The sequence below is a fragment of the Syngnathus floridae genome, chromosome 16 (assembly GCF_059516105.1).
Source record: "Syngnathus floridae isolate MCC-2025c chromosome 16, RoL_Sflo_1.0, whole genome shotgun sequence".
NCBI classification, from domain to species: domain Eukaryota; kingdom Metazoa; phylum Chordata; class Actinopteri; order Syngnathiformes; family Syngnathidae; genus Syngnathus; species Syngnathus floridae.
This window is the reverse complement of record NC_142428.1, coordinates 2,988,393-3,005,056: the sequence shown is the minus strand read 5'-3', so window position 1 is coordinate 3,005,056 and position 16,664 is coordinate 2,988,393. Positions and strand designations below refer to the sequence as shown.

Below are 16,664 nucleotides of genomic sequence, written 5' to 3'. Positions count from 1 at the left end.
GTGTTTAAAAGTATCTTAATATTACCAGGTTACATGAATGCATCATCGGATTAAGGAAAACGTACGATTTGTGCATTAAAGACAACGATGATGAACATCAAAACATATATAACGATGATGAACACAAACACTCACGTGCATAGAGTTTTCCAAAAGCAACTAATCAACCAAACATTAACTCCCCCATATCTCCAGTCCCCGTATACCTAACGATGGAGGCTGTCGCTATGGCAACAGGCGGGGTTTGCTGACAATGATAAGTCCTCCTCACTTGGCATCCCCTCTCCAGACCTGCACGATACTGCGTCACGCCCTGACTGGAATGGAAGACAAGGACAAGAAAGGAAATGTACGTAAACTCTTTTCTTTGCACTCGAGAGATGAATGAGGTATTGGGGGGGGGGGAATAGCAATCTATTGTCCTGGCCCGCTAAGCCATTGTCTCACACAGGAGGAGTACATCGGCGAGATAAAGGGTGGTCTGCGGCCTTCGATGAAGCTGGTCGTGATGGGGATTGTTGACAAGAAACCCAAGAGGTCAGTTTTGGGCCGTCATTAGCAAGCCACATGCTGCACACTTTGACGTTGAAGGGATGCAACAGATTTAAATGCTTATCGGAAAATATGGGCGTAGAAACTAGATTAGCATGACTGTAAGGCATCTTAATCATTTGATATGGAAATATGTTGTCATTTTTATCCAAACAACTTACAAGAATGAGGGGCGGGGCATATAGGATATATTCTGGTTCCTTGTGCAACAGCATGTTGTGTGTGTGTGTGTAGCATTGAGGTGGTGGTGTCCAGCGCACCTCAACAGAGGGAATCGGAAGAATCGGAGGAATCGGAGGCAATGGAGTCAGAAGGTGACGTGGGTCTCCAGCTGAAGGTCAGCTTCATGGACAAAGCCGTCCAACGCAATGCACGGCTGGCAGGAAAGTGGGGTGCCGCCGAAAACACGCTCTCCTTCTTCCCCTTTGCGCCCGGAGAGCCTTTTAAGGTACAATCGTCACGATCGGAGCTAGCGATCATCATCGTGATGATATCGTTTGTCTGTCCCGGTAGATGGAGATCGTATGCGAGCACCAGCAGTTCCGCATCCTGGTGGACGGTCAGCCTCTATGCGGCTTCACCCACCGCCTCCCGCAACTGGCCAGCTTGACGGCGTTACGAATTTTCGGAGACGTCCAACTCACCAAGGTGGCTTAACGTCCCCGTCGGAACAACACACAGTCGGAGACAGTGTATCTGCTTAGAATAGATGGAAGATGCATTTTGTCAAACACTTTGTAGAAGACAAAGTGCCTTCACTAACGTGCTGACTGAATGTAGTCATCGTTATTGTCTTGAAGAAAAAAAAAAAGCAACACAAGAATGTGAACTGAATGTTGCACTAAACGATTGCAATATTTTTGTGCTCATGCAAATTATAAAATGTGTCCAGTGGTGTTTTTATTTTCGGTTGATAGTGACGAAGTAGGGATTAACATTTTCCTTGTCATATTAAAAATTAGCTTCTTATATTATGACTATACGCTCTAGTCTGCTCAAATTTTTGCAATATTTTCATAATATTTCAATTTTTACTTCTAGTATTTGTGTTGCACTCTGAGAATCATTGCATTAGTTCGAACAATTCTGTTCATCTTTCCAACATAAGCCTTAGAAAGGTCCCACCCTTTTACTTAATCAAACACTATTTTCCTTTGTGTGATTTTACTTCCCTGGAATAAAATCACTTTGATTGTTATTTGCTCACCTGGGATTTTTTTTTATGGTGTCATTTTACAACCGCACGAGTCATGGCGGTGAATCACGGCAGTGCTTAAGACCGAGGGCAAAAGCGCCAGACATGATCTGACTCGTCCCGCTTCTTTGCTCAGCAACAAACACAACTATGTAAATATATCAGGATTAATCCCTTAATCACGTTTGAATAACCATTCCCAGTTTAGGAATAAATTTAATCCTTAAATAGATGAAGCATTTTATAAACAAATAAACACTTTGAAGTATACAAACGCTGAGCAGCTTTTGATATGAGCTCCACGACGACACGTGACGGATACGTTGGGGCTACGTTGGGGCTACGTGTGCTCCCGGATAGCGTCAATCCAGTCCATCTTCTCTCGGTGACTGGGAGCCTGGATGAAGTAATGTGTGTCGGACTGAGTGATGATTTTGAATAGGTTGCCTTGGATGTTACCCTTCACACCTGGAAAGGGAAGCAAGAAGACTCAAATACCTCAACATGATCTTGATGTACAGTTTTCTGGATCACATGGAGAGCTGTTGCTAATATTTTGAACTTGGTATGATTACATTTCAGTATTTTTCATACATACAACTTCACCAAGGTTTCAAAATGCTTATGCATAAAGGATGCGTCAATTTTTGTAAAAAAATTAGTGGGCTTCAGAAGCCGCCCTGAGGGACGCCACTCAAGATTAGAGTCAACAAATGCATTGGGACATCTGGCCATTCGTTTTATATCATTTGTTTTTTCTCTTTATCAAAAAAAATCCATGACTATGAGTGAGTCCTACCGGAAGGAACGCCATTGTCGTCCAGCGAGGACACCAGCGAGCCTCGGAGTGGGAAACCTCCAACGGGGCGGACGTCGTCCTGAAAGCAGACAGGACGTGGCTCACAGACTGACTCGGTGTGTGTGTGTTATTCCGCAATAAGTGACACACAATGTTTAATTTTGTACCTTGGTGGGGTCGTAGTAGTGGAGGAAAGAAGGTTCCGAGCGGAGCACGAAGAGTCGAATCTTCCAGTTTTTCCTCCTGTGGCCCTGCGCGAGGACACTTTGGCTCAAAACGACATTAACGATATAAAAGACGTTTTTTATTTCGCTTTACTTGTTTGAGCAGGTAGCCTCTCTTGATCACATGACCGCTCAGCTCCACCGCGGACAGCGTGGTCTCGGCCTTCACGCAGCCTCGCTTCTTCAAGTTGTCTGACTGACGATTCAAAAAAGTATTTGAAAAAAAATCTGATATGAAGCAAGACCAAACCCTGACTCGCTACTCACAAAGCTATAAAGCGCCGTGGAGTCGTCCATGAAGAGCTCGCTGAGGCCAGCTTTGCGCAGCGCCTCCACGCTCCGTAGCCCGATAGTGCGGAGGAAGCCCTCTTCTAGAAGAGCCGACGCCAACGTCGCCGCCTCGGTTCGGGTCAGCGCCAGCTGCATGAACACCAGCCAGTCCACCACTGCGGAGCCTGTGCAGGAATCACACTACTTAATGCTCAACACTTTAAATAATCTACAAAAAAATGGACCACTTTGAAGGACCTGAGAAGCAGTTGGTGTACACGCGTCCTTGCTCCACGTGGTTGGTCATGTTGATTCCGCTGTGAACATCATACATAGCCTCCAGCACTTTGCTACAACACAAGAAAACATCTTTTAATTTAACTGTTATTGGGCACTTTAAAGCAGCTCAATGTTCACCTCAGATTGATGTTGTGCGGCTGCGAGCCTCCTGGCGTGGACGGGCTGACGCTAGGTGAGCCATCGTCGTCCGCTCCAGAGTCCAACTTGTCCGCCGCTGCGGCGATGTCGCCGGCCCATTCGTCTCGCTCCTCCCGTGAACATGCCTCCAGAAAATGATCCACGCAGTTCTTGGTTTGAAGCCGGAATACCAACTAGAAAAGGCAGCATGGTTATCATGTGAGTGGGCAAGACTCTTCACTATGACTCATAATACAAGAGAATCATTTGGTCGAGATAACTAGAAAATAATCTACAAGAAAGGAAAACAATAATACCTGACATGACTCATTCATACAATCTCCGATTCCAGTGAAGTATAAACTCCTACGCTGAACTTTGAAATATTTTCTTTGACGAGATGAAAAGTGAGATCATCTGAGTGACCTCATTAGAATGACTCCAGCGGAGACGCTGACTCAGCATCCAGTCAGCTGGCTCGACCGAGAGGAAGTGATGATATGATATTACGTATTGATAAAAAAAAAATCGGATAAGCAATGCTTGCAACCTATGAAGTATAATTCAAATGTTTATCCAACAATTGTTATTGTATATCATATTAAAGGCCAATTCCAGTGCTTTTCAAATGCTGTCAGTAATTCATCAATATGGTCATCATATAGACAACAAAACTAATTTGTCATTTTCAAGAACAAAAACTCACAGGTCGATTGTCGTACTCAAGGAAGGGGCAAGTAATGACGCAATCATTCAGCATGATTTTTCCTCGCTGACAAGAATCTCTTCTCCCGCCTTCATACTTGTAATAGATCAGCTTGTCCGGCGTCAGCACGAACCAGCGCGCCTTCCAGTTGTGCACGAGATGACCCTGGAGGAAAACACAAATGAAGAGAACATTCCACGCGTGACAACTGCATCAAAACACACCCTTTTCACCAGGAAGCCTTCTCGGAGGATAGTAATTTTTTGCTGTGTTTCCATTGAGCTGGTGCCTGTTCCTGCCTGTTGCACTCTTGAATCAACATGTGGATTCACTCATTATATATACACACGCAGACACGCCCACTCACGACACACACCCACTTACAGCAGGCAGGTACGTACACGCCCATTCAAAAACACACTCAGTTAGGGCGCGTTTGATTGGCTGTGTTTTGGGCTCAGAACGTTTTCGTCCAATAGCAGATGTCAACAGTCGGACGCCTTCAGCCAATCAGAGAGCACTTGAATGCCCCCACTTCCGTGTTCAGGACAAGCGCCATTATTCTAAATAAAGAATTACACCTCACCTGAAAAACAATATTTACATTTTACTTTGGTCTCTACTTCATCAACCGGCTTTTTCTGCTTCTATAAAAACACACGCCAACATGGAGTTTAACGAGACCATCCTCCTGGAACGCAAAGATAGCGGTGTCAAGCTGTTCGGACCCGGACGATGGGCAACCTTTCACTGCAAGCAGTGCAACACGGTGTTGGGGGACTCCTTGTCTGTATGCGGGGAGCTCACATGTTTGGGTTTCATCTTATGCTCCAGTAAGTTTTACACAACTTTATATTGCCCGGAATGCATCATAATATTTGTCCTGTTTGTGTACAGGAGTCACCAGTTGTGTGGAAGTGGGTCGTGAAATGGAGTGTGGACATAAAGGAGAATTGGCTAACTGGTGAGGAAGACAATGTGGTTGGGTCATTCTTTGTGTGAGCCTAAGTTGGTCCCAATGGGCTTTTCAAATTCCAAAATTCATTCTTCCACCCCCCTGCAGCATCTCCAGCTCCCTGACATGCAGCGAGTGCGGCTGCACGGTGGGTAAGGTGGTGCATGCAGCGCCGCCGAGTCTGGCCGGGGTGCGTTCCCTCTTCCTCCTCCAAAAGGGGCTCATCAAATGGTCAGTAACGCTTGCTAAAGCGTCACCCCATTATGGGTACGTCTGAAAACATCAAGATCCTTCCTGTTCCAGTTATGTGTTAGACAGCCGTTCTATGGTGAAAGCGTCGACCGTGTCCTTTGAGATGAAGTCTCTCATGGAAAGCGTCAAGGAGGTAAGATGTCAATAAAGTTGGCGTTCCTTCTTATGTAGGAAAAAAATATATAAACATTGGGTTGCAGGTGAGACAACAATTAGAAATGCAATTTGAAGACACAAAAAGCCGCCTGCTGGACGTAACCGCATCATCTGCAAGTGATGCCACTGTTTAATATCTTCGTTTTGATGATCACACTATCTTATGGCCAGTTTTTTTTTTCCATTAAACAGCTATTTGCAAGCAACAACTACTCCTTGATTGCCATTTATATAAAAAAATTGGCCTCACGGGACACAATAACACACACACGCACACCAGGCCTTGTCATTGGCACCATGCTGCATTTTATTATCATCGTCATTGCTATTGCTGTGTTTGAGAAATACATTTTGTTAGTTATACAAAACCATTGCACAATAATAATAATAATAAACATGCCCATTTTCCTCCTCTTAGCTGCGGAGTGCATAGGTCGTACACCTCGGTGAACAAAGTAAACATCTTTTCCATTTGGGGATGCTACAACATGCTTGCTACTGTACTAACACATTCCCCTTCACGCGCAGTCAAATGACACACTTGTGGATTATTGCATGCATTACAAACATGTCAGAGGAAAAAAAACATGCATTGTTATTTTTTTTTTTAAGTCCCTACTGAATTTTAACATGTCATAAATCCCCGAAAGGAAGGGTTAAGAAATATACTGGATATGGTGGTTGACAGTGCAAGTAGTGCTATGAAAACACATTTGGACTTTCAGCGATGTAAAAATGCTACAAGTATCGTACAATTAAATCCATTTTGTGTATTGATCAAGAAAAAAATCAAATAAAATTGATGACCAGCAGAATCCAATCTCAAAACAAAGCTCTATAGCGTCCCACACCACCACCACCACAAGTCATGCATTTATTGCTGCTAATCTAATCCTAATACAATTTTCTGGATTACACGTACAACACTAAAGGGCTGGAAGATCCATTCAAAATCACTTCAATCTCATCTTTTACTTTAGTGCTATTAGTTGAATTATTTGGTTTTTGAGTGCATTAAAAAAAAAGTTTAATCATGCATCTGAAATTGCTTTTTTGTATATTTTATTTCGGGGAGATTATTCATCTGAGTTGTATTAAAGCAGGCATCATGCATTATACGATGATTATATATGAAGTTAAGTATGAGCGTCTAAATGAGACTATACAAATTTCGAATGGAAGACGTTGGTGATTTTGTTGCTTTTCAAACAACGTGTCACTTGTTTTTTTTTTTTGTTTTTTTTTCATCATATATAATACACAGCATCAGTCAACAAGGTAACATGTTTGGATGCAATATTGCACATTGCCCGATCAAAGGTGTCCTCTTATGCAAAATGAAGGACAAACATGTTTTAAGTATTTATACTAAAATTATTGGATATACTGTCATAAAATTAGAATAATATATCAAATAAATCCAACTAAAAATGTGCTTTTCATTTTGGATGATTTATGAATTTTATGTACTTATTAAAATGAGTATTTTAAAATTAGCATAATGAATGTGCTTGGCTCACATTTTTAAAACTATTTAAAAAAAAAATATTTTGCTTCAAGTGATGACATTTAAAAGCCTTCACAAAACATTTTTTTTTTGCCCTTAAGAGAAAATGTTTCATATAATTTGCGATCAAACTCATGAAAGGATGTGTCAAAAATAAATGAACTCACTCTTAAGACGCTGAGGTAGCAAAAAAGATGAGACTCACGCTTGCTACAGTTTTTCGTGTCTTATTCAATGTGCTATCGGGACGGTTAATTTAGACCAGTATTCATCTACATTATTTTTTTTTCTTTTCAGTTCTGCACTTCATGGAAAAATGACATGACCATTTATCTCATTCTAATATTGTGGACTGTGCATATACATCATTCACATCTAATAATGACAACATACCAGATCGATGTCCACTGGTGAAACTTCTGTAATTTAAAAAAAAAAAATGACAATGAGCATAAAAAATATTATAGCTCCATGTCAGTCCAAAGGCTCATTCCAAACCTGGACAGACATGTCACAAAGGGATGGTGGGGGTGGTGGAGAAGGGAACACCCCTCCTACCCCCATCGGGTCCTTCAAAGAAACTTCATCATCCCAGTCGAGCGTAAATGTGATTGTTTGATAACACGGTGGTCCACATGAAGTCCCTCCGCTGCGGCTCAGATGTGTTCTTCAATGCATCCATCCTGAAAATTGACAGCATCATTATTGTCTTTGTATTTGTGTGCACATATATATGAAATAATCGTATGATGGTGTTTTAAAAGATCTGTCGTCCATAATTTGATACATAAATTGTGTCTGCATGGAAAATGAACAGTATTTGGCTCGGGAAAAATATTAAATTCATGTGATAAAAAGACCACTAGATGCTTTACTGCATTGGAGGATAATCATGACAAATACAATCAATTGGTTAGAGGGGAAAAAAAAAATCTGGTGTCTGACCTTGGTGTGCTCCTGGTGATGAGGATGCTGCAGAGATGTTGGGATGCTTAACAATGGCTGGTCCACTTCTTCGTATTGATGGTGACACGAGCAATTCTGCCTGGCCACTTCTTAATTTCTCCACTAAAATACGTCGAGGAGGTATTGATATAGCAGAAAACCTTGCAATCCGTATGGGGCAGGAGAGGTAAGGGGACAAAAAAGCGTTGTCCCCCCCCCATCACCTCCCAGCGTCTGACCGACTAAGCTACGCCATTTTCAGTCGTTCCCAGTAAGTGAAGAAGCAATGATTGGCTGAGAGATGTGTCAATCATATTGAAAGTACCACCCCGGAAATGCTCGGAAATTGAACTTCCGGTAGAATAAAACCATTTTATTTTAATAGAAACTGTTTCTGCGTCTTCATTTTCAACAACAGTTATAAATCTAAATATTAAAGAGCACTAATACACCTTTAAAAACACCCGATGTTATCGTGGTTCTTACCTGGCAAGTTGAGGTGGTGTTCACAAATGACTTTCAGACTAATTAGTCTGTGTTCCTCATAGAAGCTGGAATCTTTGGAGGCCCACAACAAGATCTTTTCTCGTTCGGGAAAGACAGATTGAAATTCTTATGCGTATTAGTACAACCACTAGCAGCGTGCAAGGTATTCTTCATTGCAATGCAAAGGTCCGCAACGTAAAACACATGGTGAACTGGCGTGCCTACGGTAAACAAGAAAGTTCAATTTAAATAGAAAATTTCACATACTAACCAGCAGAGGGCGACACACGGTACACTTTTGCTATCTTATGGTCAAATTCCGGCAATCCAAAACGAATATAAGCGTCGTTGTATTTTTGTTTCTCGCAATATATTCTATTTTTGTTTTAGAAAAAGAGCGGTTTAATTTAAATGGTTTTATTCTAAAATAAACATAGAATATATTGCGAGAAACAAAAATACAACAACGCGTTTTTTTGTTTTGGATACCCGGAATTTGACCATTAGATAGCAAAAGTGTACCGTATGTCGCCCTCTGCTGGTCAAGGTGAGAAATGCTCCCGTTGATAAATTCCGCGAATCCAAAGCAACACATCATATCGTTAAATATAAGTTAAAAAAATTAAAATAAAACGTAAAAGATCGGTTTAATTTTATTGATTTTATTCTAAACCAAAAATAGAATATATTGAGAGAAACAAATAAAAATTCAACGACGCGTATATTCGTTTTGGATACCCTCAATTTGACCATAAGATAGCAAAAGTGTACCGTATGTCGCTCTCTGCTGGTCAAGATGAGAAATGCTCCCGTTGATAAATTCTGCGAATCCAAAGCAACACATCATATCGTTAAATATAAGTTAAAAAAATTAAAAGAAAACGTAAAAGATCGGTTTAATTTTATTGTTTTTATTCTAAACCAAAAATAGAATGTATTGAGAGAAACAAATAAAAATTCAACGACGTTTCAGCATGAGAAATGCTCCCGTTGATAAATTCTGTGAATCCAAAGCAACATATCGTTAAATATAAGTTAAAAAAATTAAAATAAAACGTAAAAGATCGGTTTAATTTTATTGTTTTTATTCTAAACCAAAAATAGAATATATTGAGAAACAAATAAAATTTCACAAATTTATCAACAGGTGCATTCCTCACCCTGACCGGCAGAGGGCGACATACGGTACACTTTTGCCATCTTATGGTCAAATTGAGGGTATCCAAAACGAATATACGCGTCGTTGTATTTTTGTTTCTCGCAATATATTCTATTTTTGTTATGGAATAAAAACAATAAAATTAAGCCACTTTTACTTTTTTAACTTATATATAACGATATATTTAATTATTATTGTATTATTTAATATGAACGCACTCACACAGCACACAATAAAAAAATATCAGTCCAAATATGGCACCTTATTTTATTGCACAAATAAATTTATATCAGCTGTAATATATCAGATTATTATTTTCTTTTTGCTTTGATTCCCCCATAACACACTAGGCTTTTGAACTATTCACTATTTTTATCATAATAGCCTCTACATAGTAAGGACAATTTTGATTTTAGTAGAACAGTTAGCCAAATGCTGCACATCATGATCATGCATACTAGTTCTAATACAAAGACTACTTTAAATAAAAATACATAGCATGTTACCTCAGCTGGTCCATATTTTATAATCCAGTGACATCCTTGCACCACAACAAGGAGGTGATGAAATGCTGCATTACGAGTTGTAAAAATATCATGATTTGTCTTCTTTAGAAAGATGCATTAACACCTCCACACACACCTTTAGTACTCTCAAATGAGTGTGAACAGCAGCAGCAACTGTGGTCCTCATGCTTAAAAATTAGGCAGCGCTCACCAGTGGGACAAAAGAAATTGCATGTTTAAGAAATCAAAAGAACAAACGGACAAAAAATTAAAAATCAAGGCACATGCGCATTTCTACAAGAGGCGAGGACCACAGTCGCCTACTTTTGTCACTGACGGAGGAAACGGAATAAAACTACATGTCCGGACGTGATGATGAGTTCCTAAATGAAAGGTCATCAGTGCAGGAAGCGGATGCTCATTTTCTGTTCCACATCCACCTTCTCCAGCACCTGGCACATACACAAAACATTTGAAAAAATTCAATAAATAAATAAACGAGGATTAAATAAGATATTGATGCAATTGTGAACTAGATTTAGTCATCATAAAATATGATTCCCTTGGAGAACTCGCCTTGATGAACTCGTTGAAGGAAATGGAGCCGTCTCCGTTTGTGTCGGCCTCCTGGATGGTTCTGTCGGCGATGCTCCCGAGCTGTTCGTTGGAGATGTTCACACCCACCATCATCCTTAACACCTGTCAAAAGCGCGCACACGAGCATGCAATCCATTGTGAGGAGGAAGAAAAGCAAACATCACACCTGTCATCACGTTGTAGCTACTTGTGTCAACTGAGGGGGCAAAGTTCCCTCACCACTGTTAGGTCACAGCCTTTAGTTTCCTCGGATAAACGCAGTGACGGTGGCGCACAAGGAAGAGACCGAGTTAAAACTACAGTCATGCTTGTGTGGCAACATCCTGATTGGTTTTGGTGCAGGGTTACACAAAAGAGCAAGAAGTTTTTACTTGGCGGGACCGAGAATGATGACTTTTTTGATGCAAGAGCTAACATTTGAGCAATAAACTGTTGTGCACTCACCTGGAGAAGCTCATCCCGCGAGATATTGTTGTCTCTGTCCAGGTCGTAAAGACGGAAAGCAACTGGACAGAAGCCACAAAAGGAGCAATGAGTGATGCTTGTCATTTTTGCGAGAAGCCCCCCCACACACACTTACACAGCAGCTTGTTGGTTCTGCTGTTGAGCGGCTCGCCAGGGGCATACTTGTTCTTCTCGCTATCCTCGATGGGCCGGAAGTGGGCCAACGTGCGCATGAAGCCTCGGAAGTTCACCTGGTCCTCTCTAACCAAACGGATAAATAAAAAAAAATAAAAAATTAGTGACCTGAAATGGCACAACATTTCAAAATAAAAGCCTCACCCTTCCGGGAAGAAAGCGTTGATGATGCGGTCACCCAAAGGATTGATGGCCAACTCAGGAATCCTCTGGAAGTCTTCTCGACTGTGCACATGGAGACATTTGATTATATTAGATGGAAAAATAACCTCGTAAGCAAAAATGGGTGATATTATGGTGATATTGACACTCATAATAAGACAAATAAATAGAGGAAAATGACTCGAGTCACCTTGACGGCCACCGTGACTAAGCAGGGATAGGTAAAACCAAAACTTGTTGAGTGTAAATACCTCCGCCTCACACACAACATTGGATTTAAGTGTGGGGACATGTAATCATTAAACACCCGCTCAACTATAACTGGCTTTTTCCTGTCTCAAGACAAAACTCTTTAGTTTGTGATTAACTGTGGAAAATTGTCTCACCTGAGGGTGCCATTCTCTCCTTTGTCCAGGCTGGTGAAGCGGCTGTACAGTCGAGTGATCTGGCTGTGTGAGACTGGGAAGAAAAACAAGAAAATAGTCATCATAAAAGGTTTGGCTGAGTTGTGTTTTGAGTCATTTCGAAAAATAAGCCTGCTAGCTCAAGCCAGCTGAAGTATGTGACGTCATTGATCACTATAAAAGTCATAAATGATCCCGTTATGATGGCCTACTGGAAACCATGACGCTTCCTTTAAGGAAATAGTACAATTCCTCTATTCCGTCCATACGTAAAGCATTGAAAATAGTCAAAATAATGATAATAATAATAACTTACAGCCCGTTTCTTTCTTGATTTCTTCAATTTCCTCCTCGCGGAGTAACGTGGACGCTCGGGATCCCATAATGATGACGAAGATGTTGAAGTTCGGAACTGTAAATTCAAAGTTAACAACACGAAGCCAAATCCCAAAACGGCTACCTTTGAGCAGCTAGCACGACAGCTGCCTAGCTCGTCCGGTGAGCAGGATAAAAGTCTCTCGGGGAAGTTTGGGACAACTTTAAAGTCCGCTAGTATGTCATTCGATTTTATTTTATTTTATTTTTAGTTCACTAAAGTGAACGTAGCGAGGTGTTTGCGTCTTTGGAAAGAAAGCTGGGTTTCGGTCCTTTTATCTTAGGTATTTATCAAGTGGGCGGGGTTATGATTGGGTAGCCGTGTCAGTGCCTGACTAAAATGCGAACATAGGAGTGATGCGCGCCTTGGTAAAATTGTTATTCAAAATTAATATCAAAATTAAAATATTTGAGGTCTGCCACACACATCTAGATTTAAAGCAAAAGAAAGACAAAGCAACGGATGGATGGATGAAGTTACCCCCAAAATAACGCTGGCTGAACTTGAATTGTTGTGATAATATTATGTCTACTATCCACCGCCAGAGGGCAGTGCTTCACTGTGATTTAGACGCATCGGTAAAAAGTACTGCTACAACAATAAGGTTTCATTCATATCTCTGAAGTCGCCTATCAGAGAATAAATAAATAAAGTGATATAAAAGACAAAATTGTTGGTATTTCACCATTTTATTGGCGCGTCAGTAAACATTCATCATTGTCACACCAATAAAGCCGATAGCAAAACGCATTTCCACAAATAAAAGCAAAAGCACACAATCATTAAAAATTCAAACCTTTCAAAAGTGCAATTCATTTTAAATCAAAAACACAAACATAAAAATTGTTAATAGACTGTTAATAAAACCCAATAACCAAGCAGCGTTCATATTTTGAGGAGTTTTGTTCATTCGCTGTAGTGGCACACCGAGTCCATGGCCATCTGGATGCTGTGCACACAAACACAAAAAACATGAGAAGTAATACAGTTACTTGTATTTTTAAAAATAAACCAAATTTTAATACAAATGTCAGCTACCTGTCAGCGGTGTAGCCTCTCTCACACATGTTGACCAGAGCATATAAATGTCTCAGTGCATATTCATACTGGAAACACAAAACCATTACAGAAGTGAGAAATTAACATGAAAGCCTCAACGGGGAAGTTAGATCCAAAAATATCTCTAAATGTCAATCCATTTACAGGAAAGTAAGTCTTTTGTGCGGTTGTGTTGCTGACGTACCTTGGCTTTGTTCCAGTTGTAGCAGTTGTGTTTGTAGTGGTCCACGGCGGTCCGGTAGCATCGGTGCTGCGTCAGGTCCCGCCTCTCGTTGACCACCTCCTCGGCTTCGGAACGATCGCCCGTCACTTTCTCGGCGATTTGATACATGGTCGTCGCCAGCGTCTCCCTCACCTACACATGCGTGAAAACAAACACACATAGCTAATTTATCTTTCAAGATTTGATTGACAGCTGTGCAGTGCTGACCTTAAAGTGTGTGTTTATTTCTGAGAGAACGCTCCGGGCCACGGCAATGTCGTTGGAGGCCATCAGCTTCCTCTTGAGGATGGCCAGGGGAACATCGGGACTCGGCGTCAGGTCCAGTTCCCTCATGGGAGGCAATGGGCCGGGGGCGCCGGCGCCGCTCTTGCGTGTCCCCTGGAAGGCCGCCACCTTCATGTGGGCCAGAGTCTGACAAGCATACGTGAAGATGATCCAAAACATCCTCATATTGAACGTGTTGTTTGTGTGCGGGCTCACTTTGTTTCCAAACTGCTGCACGTGGCTGGTGTTGGTGTGACTCTTGACGATTCGAAACTGTTTCAACAGCGTTTCCTTAGACAAGTCCTCCTGGAGCGTTACAGAAATAGCAAAAAAGAAAATCTAGAGTGCAATTCATACCTTTAAGTATTGATGACGAGGTATGACTTTTGTGGGTCTACTCATGACAGACATGGAAAAAACTTTTTACATTCAAGGGTTGTTAAAAGAATTTTAAAAAGAAAAAAAAATATTTATAATACCGCATCAGAGTCTTCCATCCAGTTGACACTGTACCAGTCTCCCAGGTAGGTGTCACGTTCTGAGTCATAGTAGCAAGCGTAGGAGGACTCGTGGGAGTTGGCGGCTGTGGTTGCATAAACTAAAAAAAAAAAAAAAAAATTTCAAAACAATTTTTTTAAGGGTGTTTTTTCTGTTTTGATCAACTCACCGTCAATGTCGTCAGGCAGATCTTTCATCATTGACCCTGACTCGCAGGCTTCGATGTAGAACACCATCTGACATAAAGATGAAGATTAGTGTTGACAACGAGGAGAAGAATGCAATATTAGTTACATACCTTCTTGTACTTCTTATTGTCGTGCATGTACTGGATGGTCTCTTGGAGGTCTTTGACATGCAACTGATAAAAAGAGACAAATGAGCAAGCAGAATTTGCAAAAAAAAAAAAAAAAAAAGATAATTATATTTAGTCATGATCATATTATGAAAGTGTATTGAAAATAAGGCTGCCAACCTCTCCATCAGGGAAGGCAATAATTCCAGGCGCTCCGTGGTCAGTGAAGTAAACAAAGACGTGATCGTTGGGACCGCTGTGGGGACAAAAAAAATTAAGACATTGGCGATCTGACCAAAAAAAAAAAAAAAAGCAAATCGCAGAGTTGTCACTGGCCTCTTTAAGACTTTCCCAGAGCCTCCTTTAACTTTAGAGGCATCACCTTTCAGTACGGCCAGGAAGTTTTCCGGAGTAACATCCTGCACACAACCCGGTGGTCAGCGCTTGGTGAGAAATTCTGCGGTGGCCGACTTATTATTTTGGCACTCACTTGAGACGTGTAGTCCTTGAGGACACCTTTGTAAACGTCGCTACCGTTGGGCCTGTTGATCAAGATGCCAGGTGTAGGATTCCTTCAAGAGGGAAGTGAGAAACATTTAATACAACAACAAATTTTTATTCCATTTGCAAACCCAGGTGACTTTCATTTCTCTAAAAAATATTTCCAAGCGTGTCAGAGGAGTGTAAAAGAAACAAAAGAGGAAGTGTGTGATAAAGAGCTGCAGGTCTTTCAAAAATGTATTTGACTTAAAAATATGAGAAACTGATCTGCTGATTATTTTCATTGAAAACTTTTTTCTGTTGATTTGGGGAGTTTTACTTTGGCTTTATTATCAGTGTTGACCATTTTCTTATATTTGGCCCAGTGCCACTAAAAACAGGAAACTGCAGGCTGCTGGGAATAACTGCAGGAATATGGCCGACATAACTGATAAGAGGCCTGGTCAATCATTTATTTTTTTTGGAGGGGGTGGTGGAATTAAGAACTCAATTGTCATTCCGTCAGAGTTTTGAGAAGTTGAAACGAAGAATAGAGGTAGAAATAAAGACATAAATCAAGAAGAAAAATGTATAAATTCTCACTCTTCAGCTTGTGCTAAGTCGTCCATCATCATGACCACAATCTGCTCATCCGGGATGCCGTTCTTGTGGACAATCTGGTAGGCATGGCACGCGTCCGCCTGGTCAGAAGATACAAACACAATAAGAAAAAGTTTTATAAGGATAAAATACAAGAAAGACAATTACCCCCCCCCCCCAAAAAAAAAGTTGTGAACTAAAATGAATAAAACTGTTAGTAGTTCCAAGGGGAAAAAAAGTCCTAATTTTGAAGAAGAAAAAAAAAAGTTTTTAAACATTTACCTGATGTCTATAATTGTACCAGGAAGACGAGCCAGCGACGATCACCACCCAGTTCTTCCCGTTTTCGGGCTCCTGTGTGGGGAAGGAGTTCACCAGGGCGGCGAAGAACCCCAGGACAACCGGGAGCACCAAAAAACGGCACATTTCCCGACCTGTGATTTGGCAATGAATTATTAATAACGACAATCATATTTATGACGTCAAAGTACATCTTTTTCGAAGCAGCTCGATAACATCTGGTTCCTGACTGTCACATGACATCCATTCTCCCTAGGCTAGCTAGCTAGCTAATATTAAATCTCATCAGGGTGTTCAAAAACTCGAAATATATCAATAAAAATATCGGTAAAAATTATACATTTGTATTACCTGTTGTTCGCTTTGTTGTAGGAAGCCGAGGAAAAGGTAGCGGTGGAAAAAAAACGACCAAACGACCCGGTTAATCTTGACGGCAGTGTTATTTATGTAGCCCCTAAAAAAAAGAAAAGCTTGGAATGTTATTGAAGTGGCAGCCAATCAGCGCGTAGGAGGCGGGGCTTTCCTGAAATAAAATCACGCGCTGTTAGACGAGATTGAACTTGATCGACAGGTGAAAGTCGAAGGATGACAAATATTTACTAAAATCACGTTTATCTTTTTTAAAAAGTTACAGGATG

General features: G+C 41.0%; 5 protein-coding genes and 1 long non-coding RNA gene across 7 annotated transcripts; 2 read left to right on the top strand and 4 right to left on the bottom strand.

Moving 5' to 3' along the window:
• Positions 1–148: 148 nt before the first annotated feature.
• On the top strand, positions 149–1,750 carry LOC148385048 (galectin-related protein B). Its single transcript, XM_088400812.1, has 4 exons — positions 149–349; positions 452–537; positions 787–1,000; positions 1,066–1,750. The coding sequence occupies exons 1-4, from the start codon at positions 254–256 to the stop codon at positions 1,207–1,209; spliced, it is 540 nt and encodes a 179-aa protein (XP_088256938.1). The 5' UTR covers positions 149–253; the 3' UTR covers positions 1,210–1,750.
• A 193-nt stretch (positions 1,751–1,943) lies between these two features.
• On the bottom strand, positions 1,944–4,526 carry plek2 (pleckstrin 2). The gene is made up of 9 exons (XM_088400811.1): positions 4,388–4,526; positions 4,164–4,328; positions 3,458–3,651; positions 3,299–3,390; positions 3,038–3,225; positions 2,865–2,966; positions 2,714–2,797; positions 2,547–2,625; positions 1,944–2,215 (listed from the first exon to the last, which is right to left on the bottom strand). The coding sequence occupies exons 1-9, from the start codon at positions 4,439–4,441 to the stop codon at positions 2,088–2,090; spliced, it is 1,086 nt and encodes a 361-aa protein (XP_088256937.1). The 5' UTR covers positions 4,442–4,526; the 3' UTR covers positions 1,944–2,087.
• Positions 4,527–4,677: 151 nt separating this feature from the next.
• On the top strand, positions 4,678–5,735 carry oip5 (opa interacting protein 5). The gene is made up of 5 exons (XM_088401430.1): positions 4,678–4,996; positions 5,061–5,127; positions 5,227–5,349; positions 5,422–5,503; positions 5,571–5,735. Exons 1-5 carry the CDS (start codon positions 4,831–4,833, stop codon positions 5,658–5,660), a joined length of 528 nt encoding a protein of 175 aa, XP_088257556.1. The 5' UTR covers positions 4,678–4,830; the 3' UTR covers positions 5,661–5,735.
• A 74-nt stretch (positions 5,736–5,809) lies between these two features.
• Positions 5,810–8,702, bottom strand: LOC148385045 (uncharacterized). Of its 2 annotated transcripts, XR_015863566.1 has the most exons (3): positions 8,465–8,702; positions 7,979–8,101; positions 5,810–7,716 (listed from the first exon to the last, which is right to left on the bottom strand). It is a non-coding gene; the product is annotated as an uncharacterized LOC148385045 (long non-coding RNA). The 2 variants fall into 2 exon arrangements; XR_015863565.1 differs by lacking the exon at positions 8,465–8,702 and having other exon boundaries at positions 7,979–8,448.
• A 1,174-nt stretch (positions 8,703–9,876) lies between these two features.
• Positions 9,877–12,601, bottom strand: chp1 (calcineurin-like EF-hand protein 1). The gene is made up of 7 exons (XM_088356322.1): positions 12,248–12,601; positions 11,914–11,986; positions 11,510–11,590; positions 11,307–11,431; positions 11,171–11,232; positions 10,706–10,828; positions 9,877–10,581 (listed from the first exon to the last, which is right to left on the bottom strand). The coding sequence occupies exons 1-7, from the start codon at positions 12,312–12,314 to the stop codon at positions 10,528–10,530; spliced, it is 585 nt and encodes a 194-aa protein (XP_088212448.1). The 5' UTR covers positions 12,315–12,601; the 3' UTR covers positions 9,877–10,527.
• Positions 12,602–12,977: 376 nt separating this feature from the next.
• Positions 12,978–16,532, bottom strand: lgmn (legumain). Its single transcript, XM_088400552.1, has 14 exons — positions 16,378–16,532; positions 16,009–16,160; positions 15,730–15,827; positions 15,137–15,218; positions 14,983–15,065; positions 14,827–14,902; positions 14,650–14,712; positions 14,521–14,587; positions 14,333–14,451; positions 14,070–14,159; positions 13,797–14,000; positions 13,551–13,721; positions 13,346–13,413; positions 12,978–13,256 (listed from the first exon to the last, which is right to left on the bottom strand). Exons 2-14 carry the CDS (start codon positions 16,150–16,152, stop codon positions 13,214–13,216), a joined length of 1,308 nt encoding a protein of 435 aa, XP_088256678.1. The 5' UTR covers positions 16,153–16,160; positions 16,378–16,532; the 3' UTR covers positions 12,978–13,213.
• Positions 16,533–16,664: the final 132 nt, after the last annotated feature.